Source organism: Strigops habroptila, chromosome 3 (genome assembly GCF_004027225.2).
Source record: "Strigops habroptila isolate Jane chromosome 3, bStrHab1.2.pri, whole genome shotgun sequence".
NCBI lineage: Eukaryota > Metazoa > Chordata > Aves > Psittaciformes > Psittacidae > Strigops > Strigops habroptila.
Window position 1 is genome coordinate 40,278,229 of NC_044279.2, and position 12,627 is coordinate 40,290,855.

At 36.9% G+C, this 12,627-nt stretch overlaps 1 protein-coding gene across 2 annotated transcripts in view; it reads right to left on the reverse strand.

The window, feature by feature from the left end:
- The window catches only part of NAP1L1 (nucleosome assembly protein 1 like 1), a 31,795-nt gene that overhangs the window by 8,919 nt on the left and 10,249 nt on the right, over window positions 1-12,627 (reverse strand). Inside the window, exons 2-8 of one of the 2 annotated variants that reach the window (XM_030478258.1) lie at window positions 8,632-8,666; window positions 7,847-7,935; window positions 5,269-5,371; window positions 1,959-2,100; window positions 1,420-1,500; window positions 1,054-1,182; window positions 498-569 (exon numbers count right to left, since the gene is read on the reverse strand). In XM_030478258.1, the coding sequence (XP_030334118.1) occupies window positions 498-569; window positions 1,054-1,182; window positions 1,420-1,500; window positions 1,959-2,100; window positions 5,269-5,371; window positions 7,847-7,935; window positions 8,632-8,648 (633 nt within the window). In that variant the 5' untranslated portion in view covers window positions 8,649-8,666. The remainder of the gene's footprint in view (window positions 1-497; window positions 570-1,053; window positions 1,183-1,419; window positions 1,501-1,958; window positions 2,101-5,268; window positions 5,372-7,846; window positions 7,936-8,631; window positions 8,667-12,627) is intronic. The other variant, XM_030478259.2, reaches the window with a different exon arrangement.

A 12,627-nucleotide genomic window follows, 5' to 3' on the forward strand; every position in this document is an offset into this window, starting at 1 on the left:
AAATCTTCAAGTGTTTTTATTTACCATATTGATCTTGTGCTTACTTGTACTTATTAGTTCATATACTGCTTGCTGTAATGACACAAGATCTCCTAGTGTACAGCTTCTTGGTGCTAACCTACAGAGAGAACTTCTAAATTTAAAATATTAAAACTTTATAAGCTATCTGATTTCTGGCAAGGAAATTATATCCAATTATATGCAACAGCTATATAAAAGTACCTGAAAGTATAAAAATTTAAAGGTGAAACTTAGTCATCAGATATTAAGGCCTAGTTATTAACTCATCAGAATCTGAAGGTTAAGTTAAGCATAAATTCATTCATATGGCACTGCAACACTAGTACTAGCCTTTGTACTGTTCTTCAGAAGACAAGAAGCAGCTGTGTATTTCTCACAATTGCCATAAGACAATTGGCTATCACAGACCATGCTACTAATACACAAATAAATCTTCAGATAACACAAAAGTAATCTTGTTTATTCAGTTAACTAACCATAGGCTGTCCAACTTCTGAAAACTTCACTTTTATATCTTTTAAGTGTTTCAGGATAGGTTCATCATGTTCCTGCAAAGAAAACACAGGTTATTCAATTTTCGTAACATTAAATTATACACAGATTTAAGACCCTGCAGAGATGAAAAGCCAGTTTTAGAACGATTTTTACATAAGACAAGAACCTTGTTAAAGCACTGAAACATTTCCATGAACTCGACCAGCAGATGGCAACAACGACTGCATGGAAAGTTTTCAGTGTGGTACACAACCTAAATCTGTGCAAACACCAAGTACAGTTTTTAGCAGTATCTAACACACTTTTGATGCCCAAAATCTCATAAGTACAGAAGGTGTATTAGTAAGGTAAAACAAGTTCAACAAGTAATACAGTAAGAAGGTATTTCAGAGTGCTGTGTGCTCTCAGTTGACATCCAAGTACTTGTTCCATGTGTTCCTAGACACGCATCAAGTAATGTACTGTTGCCACTCCTTTCTTAAAGGCATTTGGATTAAATACTAACACAACGTTAAACAAGCCTGGACCACCACCCACCTGAACCATATCACTGAGCAAGTCCACGTTCTTGAATACTGTCAGCCAAAACTCAGGAATTCCTTTAGGGTCTTCTTTTTCTTCATCTTTTTTTTCCTCTTCAAGCTTGGCTTTCTCTTTCATTTCCTCCTTGATAAAAATTTTAGTTTTTCTTAATTTTAAGAGAGTGACCAGAACGTTCATTAACAGTTTTATGTTGATACCAGAACAAATTAAGTTTCATGAGCATGCTTTAAGCAATCATGAAGAATTATATAAGTAATCATTATGCACCCAATTTTTTTTTTTTTTTACTTTAGTTACTGTATTAAATCTCATTTCGTATTACAGCTTGAGATATTGATGAGAACAGATTAAGATACTCACTGAAATTTCCTCTTCAACATCTGCTTTCCATTCACATTCTTCCTCTGTAGGTTCATAAATTGCATTGATGATTTCACTTCGCTGGAAGATTAAACCAAGAATATGTTCAAATTCCCTAGTTACTGCAACCAACAATGTCCAAACCAATAAATCCCTAATCCTAAACTTACACAATTAGTAATATATTAGCTATTTACCAAAACTTTTTCTTCTGGTCCTAGAAGACAACTCAGTAATTAAGAGCTTTTTAATGCACTACAACAAACACCAAAGTTCCAGAAAAGTTACCATCTGGTATCTGCTCAATTAACAAGATGAGACCTGGTATATTGAAGTGATTTTGGTAACCATAGAAAAAACTGAACCTTTCTCCCTCTTAATCTTAGCTGATATTCACATGGATGGTAAAGCTGTATCAACTGAATTGCATGGACACATACAAGACCAAAGTAATTCAGAACATGAATAAGCTTTCAGTTTATATTCCCTTGTGTTTTAGCTAGAGCTTTCAAGTACAAAACAGATTAGCATTAAAATACCTTGTCAAATAAGGGCTGATAGAGAGCAGCATACTTTCTTTCCAGCTCATGAACTTCCTCATAGAACTTTGCTTCTATCTGTGCACACTGAACTTGAAGGTTCTTGAGAGCATTCACACGTCTTTTAACAACTTTAGGCAAGCTGAAAAATTCAGTGGCAGAACTGTTACCAAACTGCATTCTAAGCACATACTGACCCCTCCTTACCCAGTCCCCTCGCAAATTAACCGACTTCCATCAAAACAGATTTTATACTCTATTTTAAGCTTTAGAAAGCTGTACAAATCAAAACTATGACCCACAAATCAAAGCTATCACCCACTGCACCGTGCAGACCGAAACTGTTAGCACAGGCTTTTAAACTAAGACTTAACCTCAGTTAGAACCAGAGTATCCCAACCACCTAGGTCAATGAGACGAACTTGTGCAATAGAACTTCATACTAAAAAACAAGTTTCACATTATCAACAAGCAGCGTAGTAAATTCACATGATTGAGCATAATTAAAAAAGGTCTTATCGCTAATTGGCTTGGTATTATGAAAGAACGTTCAAGACAATCAAGTTGTTCTTTGCTAAGGAAGGTAATCTTCAAAATTCACATTTTTATTTCACCAAGGCAAGCAGCTGGTACTACTGCCTTCTAACATATTAACTGTCACTCCCAAAGCAAGCCAGAACTGGTCTGCTAAATGAGCCACTGCATTATACATGTGTAAAAGGAAAGCAATTAAGGCAATCTTCATTATAAATACTTGTCAGCTACAACTCTTTAAGCACTAGCTTCACTTTAGAAAACTATGGTAACATAGACTTACTGTCAGGACAGAAAGTCACATACATCAAGGTGACCAGTGAGATTCATGGGGTAGACTGCTGACAGCCTCCCTTGCCTGGGAGGTGGGACAAACTGGTTACGAAGATTATTATGTTAACTTCCTATATTTATTTTATTTAAGCAGTTGTGCAGTGTTATTTAGAACACAGTAGTAAAAAACTGCTTTAAATTGTTAGGACCAGCTTCAAGTTTGAAGAAATAACCTGGAACATATTAGCTTAAGTTACACACCAAGGGTTCATATTAACTACTAAAGCTATTTTACGTCTACTAGATAGAACATGCACATCTTCCAGTATTCTTTTTCACCTTAAAATACAGAACCCTTCTCCTCAATAGCTTTATGCTCAACATGAATATACTGTTTCTGGTTGCTAAGATAATATGCATATCACCATTAAATCAAGATTTCCCTTAACCTTCCAATTTGGGCAAAAGTACATCTGTTACACTAACTACCTAAATGTCTAAATTTAGACGTGTATGCTCATAAAGGGTGGATACCATTCTCATTACTCTGACATTTTTGCAGAAGTTAGTCAAGTTAATCACTTGCTGTAATTTTGTCTTCAAGTACAATATCAGGTCCAACAGCAACTTAAGTAGAAAGTTCAGTTAGTTCAAGAAAAAAGTGTGAAGGAAGAATTAAGATGAGCACACAGGTAAGTCACACAATGATCGCCCACTTAATGCCACATGCATATATTTACACTAAGAGTACTGGCCTTAGCAATTGCATATAAAGGACTGCGAAATTCCTAAGAGGTAGCGCCCTATACATTCAGAATGTCCAGCTCCAGTATGTCAGAGTAAAGATTTTTAACCTCTTTATTAGAGAATCTACAGTCTTTTGCATGTGTCAAAGCTGCATTTCATTACAGTCCATGCCAACCAGTGCAAATTTCACTATTTGTGTATCAACTACGTTTACAAACTCTGTACTTTTTTATAAAAGAAAGGTAGTTTCATGAAAGAGACAGCTCTTAAAGTAAGTCCAAAATGAAGAAGCAGACCATGAAATCTGAACTGGACTGCACAAGTACAATGGCAAGTAAAACCTGTTGCTCTAAATACAAGCCACTAGAAAAGGTTATCATCACACAAGAATAGAATCTCCTGTGAGCAGCTGAGGGAAATTGTGTTCTATTAAAGTGTTTCATTAGAATTATTGTGGCCAGGCACAGGTGAAAAGGTAAGTTACTGGATAGCTGCCAAGCAATTAGCAAATTCTAATCTGAGCAGATGTTTTCCTGGAACCTGTTTAGTTTCCTACCAGCTTATGCATCTAGTTCCTTAACAGCTCACATAACTGGCTTTTAGGATCCCAGATTGCTGCTGACTTCTGTGCCATCTCAGTGTCTAGACTCTGTAGATAACTAAGCTAAAAATAATACTTGGGAACACATTTAAGAGACACCTGTAAAGCCTGGTTAAGTCAGCATGCGTATGTTGAAAAAGTGCAGGCTCAAGTTACACACATTTTCCAGTTATTTTCATATTGCAAGCTAGGTAAGTGTTCGGTACAATGACAAAGTTGCAATGCTTTTGTGCTAAAAAATGCACTACTGTACTTGGAATTGAAGAAATGGTACAGTATCTCAGAGAGCAGCTGACTAGAAAAATGACATATAAATCAATGTTATCACTTCTTAGGTCAAGTACCTGAAAGATTAGTAGAGGTTAATCAAGATCTGAAAAAAATCAAGAAAAATACTGTGTATAGAAAGCCCATAGCGTACAGTATCTGGGAGAGAGAACCTGCATACCCTTTGACTCCATGTTCTTTCTTGGGCCAGTTTTTATTAAGAAAGGCTGTTAGTTAAATGGGCTTTTCTTCCACACTATCATCTATCACAGGAAAGCAGTACGAGTAGGAGTAGCAGCAATAGCAATGCCTGCTACTCAGTAGCTACGCCAGTTCAAGTCAATAGCAATGTAGGACTGTATCACAGCAAGACAGTTGCATGGTTTATACTTCCTGTGGATGTGGTAAAATGTTCATACACAACCAGAAATCACATGAGAACCAAGAAATTCTATTTGTTAATGCAGACGAAGTAAGGAGACCATGTGATGTACTGCCAACAACATTCCTAATTTTATTAACTAGTGGTTACAGTCTAACAAAAAAATTACTGTATGAGAGACAGTAGGTCTCCAAGTATTTTTCCATACTTAACTGATTTTTCATGATTAAGGCAAAGCTATGGAAGACGTTCCAAGTAGCAGCAGCATATCTTTTAATAGCGTGCCATATCATAACTGCAGGGGACAAGGTCAACCATTGTAAATATTAACATTCTCTTGTTCATAAAAACTCAAATAAAAACTCACCAATTCTACAGACAGACTGTATCAGTTTTCCTGCTATCTGAGCAGCACAGTAGTTTATGACTGTTAATGATACAAACAATACTGTTCCGAAAGCAAAAGAACTGTTTATATTACTGCTCATACTGAACAAGTGCTGTACCTTTCTATATAGCCTGTAGATGTGCCTACCAGACCATCAAGTCTTTCCTGAAGGGCTGCAAGAATCTGAGGATTTTGCATCATCTGTACAGTCAACTGCCGAGCTAAATAAAAAAGAAATTACATTAAGTGCATCTTTTAGACTGATCTTGAAAGAAAAGAACTTAAATACTACAGAAAAGCAGTACATTTACTATACATACACTTGTAAGAAGACATAGGCATAGTAGTACTTCAAACACCTTTCCATTTGGGAAGCATGGATCAAATCCATTGTATTCTGCACATTGAAAGAGCACCTGGATTAAAATGGCCACTACTCAGCAAGCTAAGCTTTTTTTTTTTTGTTAAAAGGGAAGGTTTCTTGATGCCTCTGAAGGCATCAGTTTTGCCTTGACTGCTTTTACTTTTAATTCATTTAGGAAAGGCAAAGTAGGAGAATGGGTGCTTTTACTTTAAGAAGGGAATAAAGCTGGAATTGGGATTTTCATCCCATTTTAGGTAAATAGAAAGAAACAAAACAATTTCAGACTTGGATTTGTAAATCCTGGTTTGCCTAATTTTTCCTGCAAAAGAATAAATTATTCATTAGTCTGATACATTATTGACTACTAGGTCCTTGAAGTCTACCACCTTCACCATCTTTAGAAAGCACTTTGTCCAAATGGGAAACCTGTTTTGAACTATGAAAAACACACAAATTCCTAGCCTAAGTGTTCTCATTATCCATATTAACACCAACCCTTTTACTTCTGCTCAAAATCTGTGCCTCAACCTGCAGAAATGAATTTCACAACTTCATATTTTTTAATAGCAATTTACGATCAGTTCTTATCATGCTGTTTTGCCACCTTCCCCCTATCCCCAACATCTACAGATAGGCAAACAAGTTCTTTGCATTCCTTATAAGATAGTAGCATTCTTCTGACACATTCAAATTAGAGTGAAGCTTCTGAACCCTTCCTGATGCATAAGGAAGGGAATAATAAGCTTTTAGAAACAGCATACCATTTTCTATTTCTATGCCCTTCACTACAGTAACCACATGTGAGTATTCTCTTCCACTTTAGGGTCCTAGCACTGAAATTCCATGATGAGAAATTATGTTTCAAGTGACATCCAAAACTTGTTTCTCCATAATGACTGCAATCAGTTTCTATTACTGTATATAGCTGTAATATGTATAAGCTGCAATTATTTCTTAAAAACGTACTACCTCACATTAGTCAACACTACTCCTCTGGTCAAGGTATCTAGTTTTCTCTGGTCTTAGTATTCGTTAGTCTCTCCTATACACTTGAAAACCTACCCAGTTGTGCCATTTGGGTCTGTTGCCAGGTATTCTTTATTACCAAATCTATGTACACATCATACACATGGTATGCCTATGCAGACAGCCATATCCCCTAAAACTGAGATCCAACCACATACTCTGTTTTGCAAGTTCTTGGATTCATGAACACCATTTCTCCAAAGAGCTTTTTCCTTACAGCATGACTGCTTAGTGCCCACAGAAGGACCTCTGAAATACTTAAAAATGGAATTATCGAGATTTAAAAAAAGAGTAAATCAGTATAACCTAAGGAAAAATTGTGCATGAAAAATACACTAGTAAACTAGACAAGCAAGAATTACAGATGCAAAAATTGCTTAACATTGTGTCAAGTTTCCCTACTACTGAAACATGTTTCTGATTTATAAAATCTGATTTCCCTCCAAGATTCCTATAGTGTAATTTCCATCAGATCCTCACCTACAATAGCTGGAAATAATCACTAAAAAACCCCACATTATTCATCTCTAGGTTCCTTTGCAGCACCTGAATACCTACCATTTAACTACTGTAAGCTGTTCTTCAGCCTCTAACATCACAATGAGCAAAATTATCATACTTTTCCCTAGCGTTGTTATTCTGTTCAAGCAATCACATTATGGAGCACTATCAGCAGTCCAAATCATACTATTGCAGGGATTATTAGTTATTTCTCTTTTGGCTATTTGCTCTTCAAGATTCTGTCTGTGCTCCCAATCATTAACTACAAAGCATGAATAAGACTGTTCAGACAGAAAAAAGTATTCCAATACATGTTCAGGTTTTTTTGTCAGGGGGGTGGGGGGCAAGAGAATAAAGATCTATTGATTTTATTCATTTTAAGAGTAACACTAAGCATGATTTTTGTTCTGTTCACAATCAAACAACTCAGCAGCAAACTACTGAGCAACTGGTCAAAAAATAAGAGCAATACACACACATATACAGACCCGATCTTTTTCTTCCCAAAGCTTCACATTTTAAGCTTTTAACTGATGTTAATTTTGAAATAGTCTAGTTACATACCCACAATAATCCTTTCTTTTCCAATTATACACCCTTACAGGTAGCCAGTGCTACCTGAACTGGTACTAACCCTGACTAAAACAAATGAATGCAGACAACTAATAAAAAAATCACACAACTGGGGGAAAAAAAGAAGTCCTGACTTTAAAATTTAAATACAATTTTAAGCAGAAAAATCCTTTTAATGCATTCATTAGAAAGCATGTATGCAACTGCTTAGAAACCTTGTTTTCAACTTTACCTTTGCTATTGGCATCTTCACCAGTTTCTTCTTCTTCTACTTCTTCAACATCTTCCATGTCCTGTTGATCAAGTTCAGACTGTTCTTTGCTATTAGGAATATTCAATAACATCAAGAAGTTAATTTTATAAAATATTATGAGCTCAAAGAGCTCAAACTGGAGATCATGTGGGTAGAAGCAAACTGTTGCATCAGTTTTGATCTACGACAAGCTAGAAGTCTTAATAGCCAAAGCCAAAATTGTCTTCATAGATTCAAGTTTCACATTAGCAATCTCAGAACTGTTTAAAGAGCTAGCAACTTTCCAGAATTTTGAAGAATCCTTTTTACAAAAAAATTCATTCAGCTCCTGTTCATATCAACAAGTCAAAGCCTCTTTTATATGCTCTATACATCCTCTTTGTTACGATGTGCAGGCCTCGAGAACTGGGGGTAGGCTGGCCTAGACCATACTTCGAATGCCATAAAATGAGGATTCAAAGTATAGAAAAAAATCTACATACAGTGAAACAAGAGTAATGAGCAGTACCAATATTGTCTTCCCCTCCAGAATTCCAGCTAACATAGTATATTGACTGGTGCCTTGTTGCAGTTTTGGATTTACTTATAATCAAGATCCCAAACCCAATTTAAAACTTTTCTTCCACACACTATAAACCTCCCATCTTGCCACAGTGAGAAGATCCTTACCTAGACCCTGTCTATCAACTACCTGGAGATCACAGCCATCTGAAGTGCAGCAGAGGGCACAGTGAGAGCCAGAGTAACCTACAGATTTTACTTACTTGTCTATGTCTGCCATTCTCCTAGATTTCAAACCCTAGAGGGGAAAAAAAAAAAAAAAAAAAAAATATAAGAGTGAGAACCACAGCATTAGACTTCACTTACAAGGTCTACAGGCAAGTGCCATAACCCTAAAAAAAAAGAAACAAACACGAACTGTGTCAGCTTTAAGAAACAGGATAAATACATATTATAATCTGAAGAGTGGCTTATCTCCCATGGACTTTGAGCCCTCACTTTAAAGCATACAAGAACACTGAAAAACTTTGTTCTGGTTTAGAACCAGTAGATCCACTCACATAAATTTAAGTGTCAGCAAAATTCCATGTTGAATTTTGTATCATAGGACTGTACTAGTACCACAGATTGAAAAGTAGTCCTATCTAAGTATAAAATCAAAATACAACCCAAGAAAAACTAAAGCAAAAAGGGTGCCAGAACCCTGTTGGTAAATGTTTACTCTAACATGTAATTGCAGACAGAGGATACATATAGCTAAATCAGTTTATTTTAGTACTAAAGAAGCCTTTTGTGGCTTTACTTTTAATCCCAACTTCAGAAACACAATCCAAGTAGTTCCTCAGATTACCCAGAGAACAGCAAGAAAGTTTAAGTAAAGAATTGATGTCAGGTGCCAAGCTATTTAACAAGACCAATTTCCATGTCCTGAATGATCAGAATTTTCTTAAGTATCTCAGCATCATCATGAACACATTCCAGACAAAATAACTAGAAATACGTTGAGATCACTCCAAATCTTGCATACCACTAAGCAGCTATGTTCGCAAATGTATTATGAGATGAAAAACATCCTCCACCAGCAAAACACTACTTCAGTCTAGTCTCTGAAAAGATGTTTTGGGTAGCTTCAAATCAGAGACAATACTATGCACATGAAAACATTGCCCTATTAATGCTGTCTCGGGTGCAACAGTTCAAGCAAAAGCAAGTACCAAGAATAATCCACTGGCCCAGGAAGCATAGAAACTACTGCTTTAAGTCCTCATTTTAGCTGCTGCCCAGTAAGCTAAACAAATTTGAGTTTCCTTCAGGAAGTTTAACTCCTTATAATGCATGCCAATAAGAATTTTAGTCAAAGTGTTGTCCCAGTAAGATCAGGGCATTAACAGTCATTATGAAGAGACATGTTAGAATCTAAACTTTAGAATTTAACTCCAACACTCTATGTATAAAATAGAATATAATAAAAACACATTATCCTGGTATCATAACTACTTCCCAACAATTACATGCGAAGGAAGTATGATGTCTTCATTTAGGACCACAACTTTATAGTGCCAATGAAGTATTTAAGAGACTGTATGTAATCAATAAGGTTCAATTCCCCAGTATGCAGGAAAAGTAGAGAACCAACTAATTGTCAACTTATTTCAGAAAAATACAGTATTTGTTATCAAATAGAATGGCAGCACTGCTGTAAACAGAAGGACATCTAATAATTCAGCAAGAAATCGAGGAGTTCCAGTAACATTTTTTACTCATTTTAAGTTTCCCAAAATTCAGATCACGTTTGCCAGTCTTGGGACTTAAGGTTTACACACGGATGCAAGCTGCCTATATAGCAATTCCAAAGAGTGTCCTTTGGATGCCATTCTCAAAAGATAGGATAGACTGAAGACCTACAGAAACTGAAAGCACACTACAATTAAAACTCTAACTTAGATATCTCTATTTCTTGAGTGACATAACAATTAGCATTATTTCTGATTTGTAGAAGTTTTTATCCCTGCAAAATATACCATCTTTCCTTACACATTTCCTCTTAACTTGTTCTTCATGCAGGACCTTTTCAAGGAAACTGACAGTATCACTGTGCAAATGAACACAAGATGCACAGCTCACCTGCCCTTCACATTTTTATGCAAATGTGACAGTGATCATATTCAATAACTATTATTGCTCCTTGCAGAGACCAGCATTTCCTCTCTCCATTCTCCCCATCAAATACAGCTTTTCCATAAAACTAGAGGCAGTTCTTTCAGAAGCGTGACCAGTGACAACACAAACCCTGTAGTCTCACCAAGCTAGTGGGCTAGTTGAAACAGCAGCTGAAACACCTTAGATACATGTTTCCTGAAAGAGACCAACTTCTACAGTTCATACAGTTCATTTAAACTTTTCATTTTTCTAAATGAGATCCTGAAATGGGCTATGACCAAGTCATGCCTAAAAACTTAAAGTCTTGCCATGTCATTGCTTCTTTTAATAGGCATCTCCAACACTGGCCATTAACAGATGCCTATTAAAAAAAGCAATGACATGGCAAGAATTCCCCCAGAAACACTTTTAGCTTTCAATCATATTAAGGAAAAACACGCTGCCTCAGGAAGTGTGGGTATTTGACAACATCATAATAAATTTTTATTCCATAAAGTAGTCCTCATCTTCCCTGAAAGCATGCAGGTAAGCTGATGTTATCACCCAAGCATCAAGTGCTAAAATTCTATTTCTGAGTTGCAACATTCAGCTCAGAGATCATAACCAAGTCAGATTTTTCTACACTGGACAGCTGTGTGGCAGAGGAATTTTTAGCAGCAGTCTTTGTGTTCTTGAATTCCTCAGTGGGCCCTCATTTTCACCATTCTGAACAACTACCTGTCATCAGCAACCTTCATCCTTTCACTGTTCTCCCCTCTTTACCAGGTACCTTATGACCATACTGAAGGAATTCATCTCACTGCAGCACCCCGTGGGAGCCCAGCGCCTGCCCCGCTCTCTCCTCACTGCAAGGGGCAGTTGCTTACCCTCTGCTTCCTGCCTTTTAAATGAACCATGCAAGCACTACATGCTTTCCAACTATGGCCCAGTCTACTCTATGACTTTGAATAACATTCTTCAAAGATTTTTTTTTTTAAATTAAAATAGACTTATCAAGCAGCTGTCAACTTCAGAACCTCCCTCCGGTGTGTTCCTATCTGCCTCAGTCCATTTCTCCTATTCTTCTTGCATCACTCTTTTTCATGTCTCATCCTTTAACCTTGCCTCCACATTCTACACAACTCAGTATCAGAACATTTGCAGTTGGAAAAGTTCTTCTGCAAACTGAGGAGATACTACCGTTTGTCATGACACTGTCATCTGCCAGCTCTAGACAAGAGTTCTTGCATGAGGAGGATACAAGGCGCTATGCCAACTCAACTATGTTGGCAGACATTTAGACTAATCTGTGCAACCCACTAGCATGGATATATAGTTGCATCACATTTAATTTATTGTCACGTACTTAAACAACCATAAGCTCTGCTGCAAACACAGTTCTACTGGTAAAAAAAAAAAACCCGGAGACAGAAGAGCGCTGAGAAAATGCATCCCTTAAGAGCAAACAGCCTCCACTATTTTTACACAATGCCTGATACAAGGTGCCAGTCTCATATCCAGAGCTTTGGATACAGTATGTACCATAATCAGTAATACTAAAATATACCACAGCAGGATTTATTTTGCAGTATTTCCCCAAAACTAAGTACTTGTAGTACTCAGCTTTCCATAAGATATAGTACTTGTATCACTCAGCTTTCCACAAGAAAGATGCAGCCGGTTTGTTTCAGAGGTGCATTCAGCATTGCGAACAGCAGCTGCACCTTGGCATGTGAACAGCAAGAAGCATTCACTGGTTTCACTCCTTGAAGTAGTTCCTGGGAGATACCAGCTCACTAGTTGTCAGTGCAAGATTATAACAGACCCGGCTACAGCTGGTGTGTTACTGCAAGCCTCAGTGTCTAGGCGATTGCCCTAGGCTGAGATACTACTTATAATCTAGGCCTTCTCCAAGAAAAGGCTTTTGAGTGCCAATAAAGGGTAGCCTCCTTCCCTGTTCAAAAGCCAGCAGAAAAATAACCTCCTTATTTGTAAAATATTTTATTTTCCTGTTACTTAAAACAGCTACCACCACTAGGCACTGCATTATGGTCAAATAGAGAGGTACCCAGAGGCCTCACTTACAATGTTTTGCTATTCTCTGTAAAAATAAGCAGAAA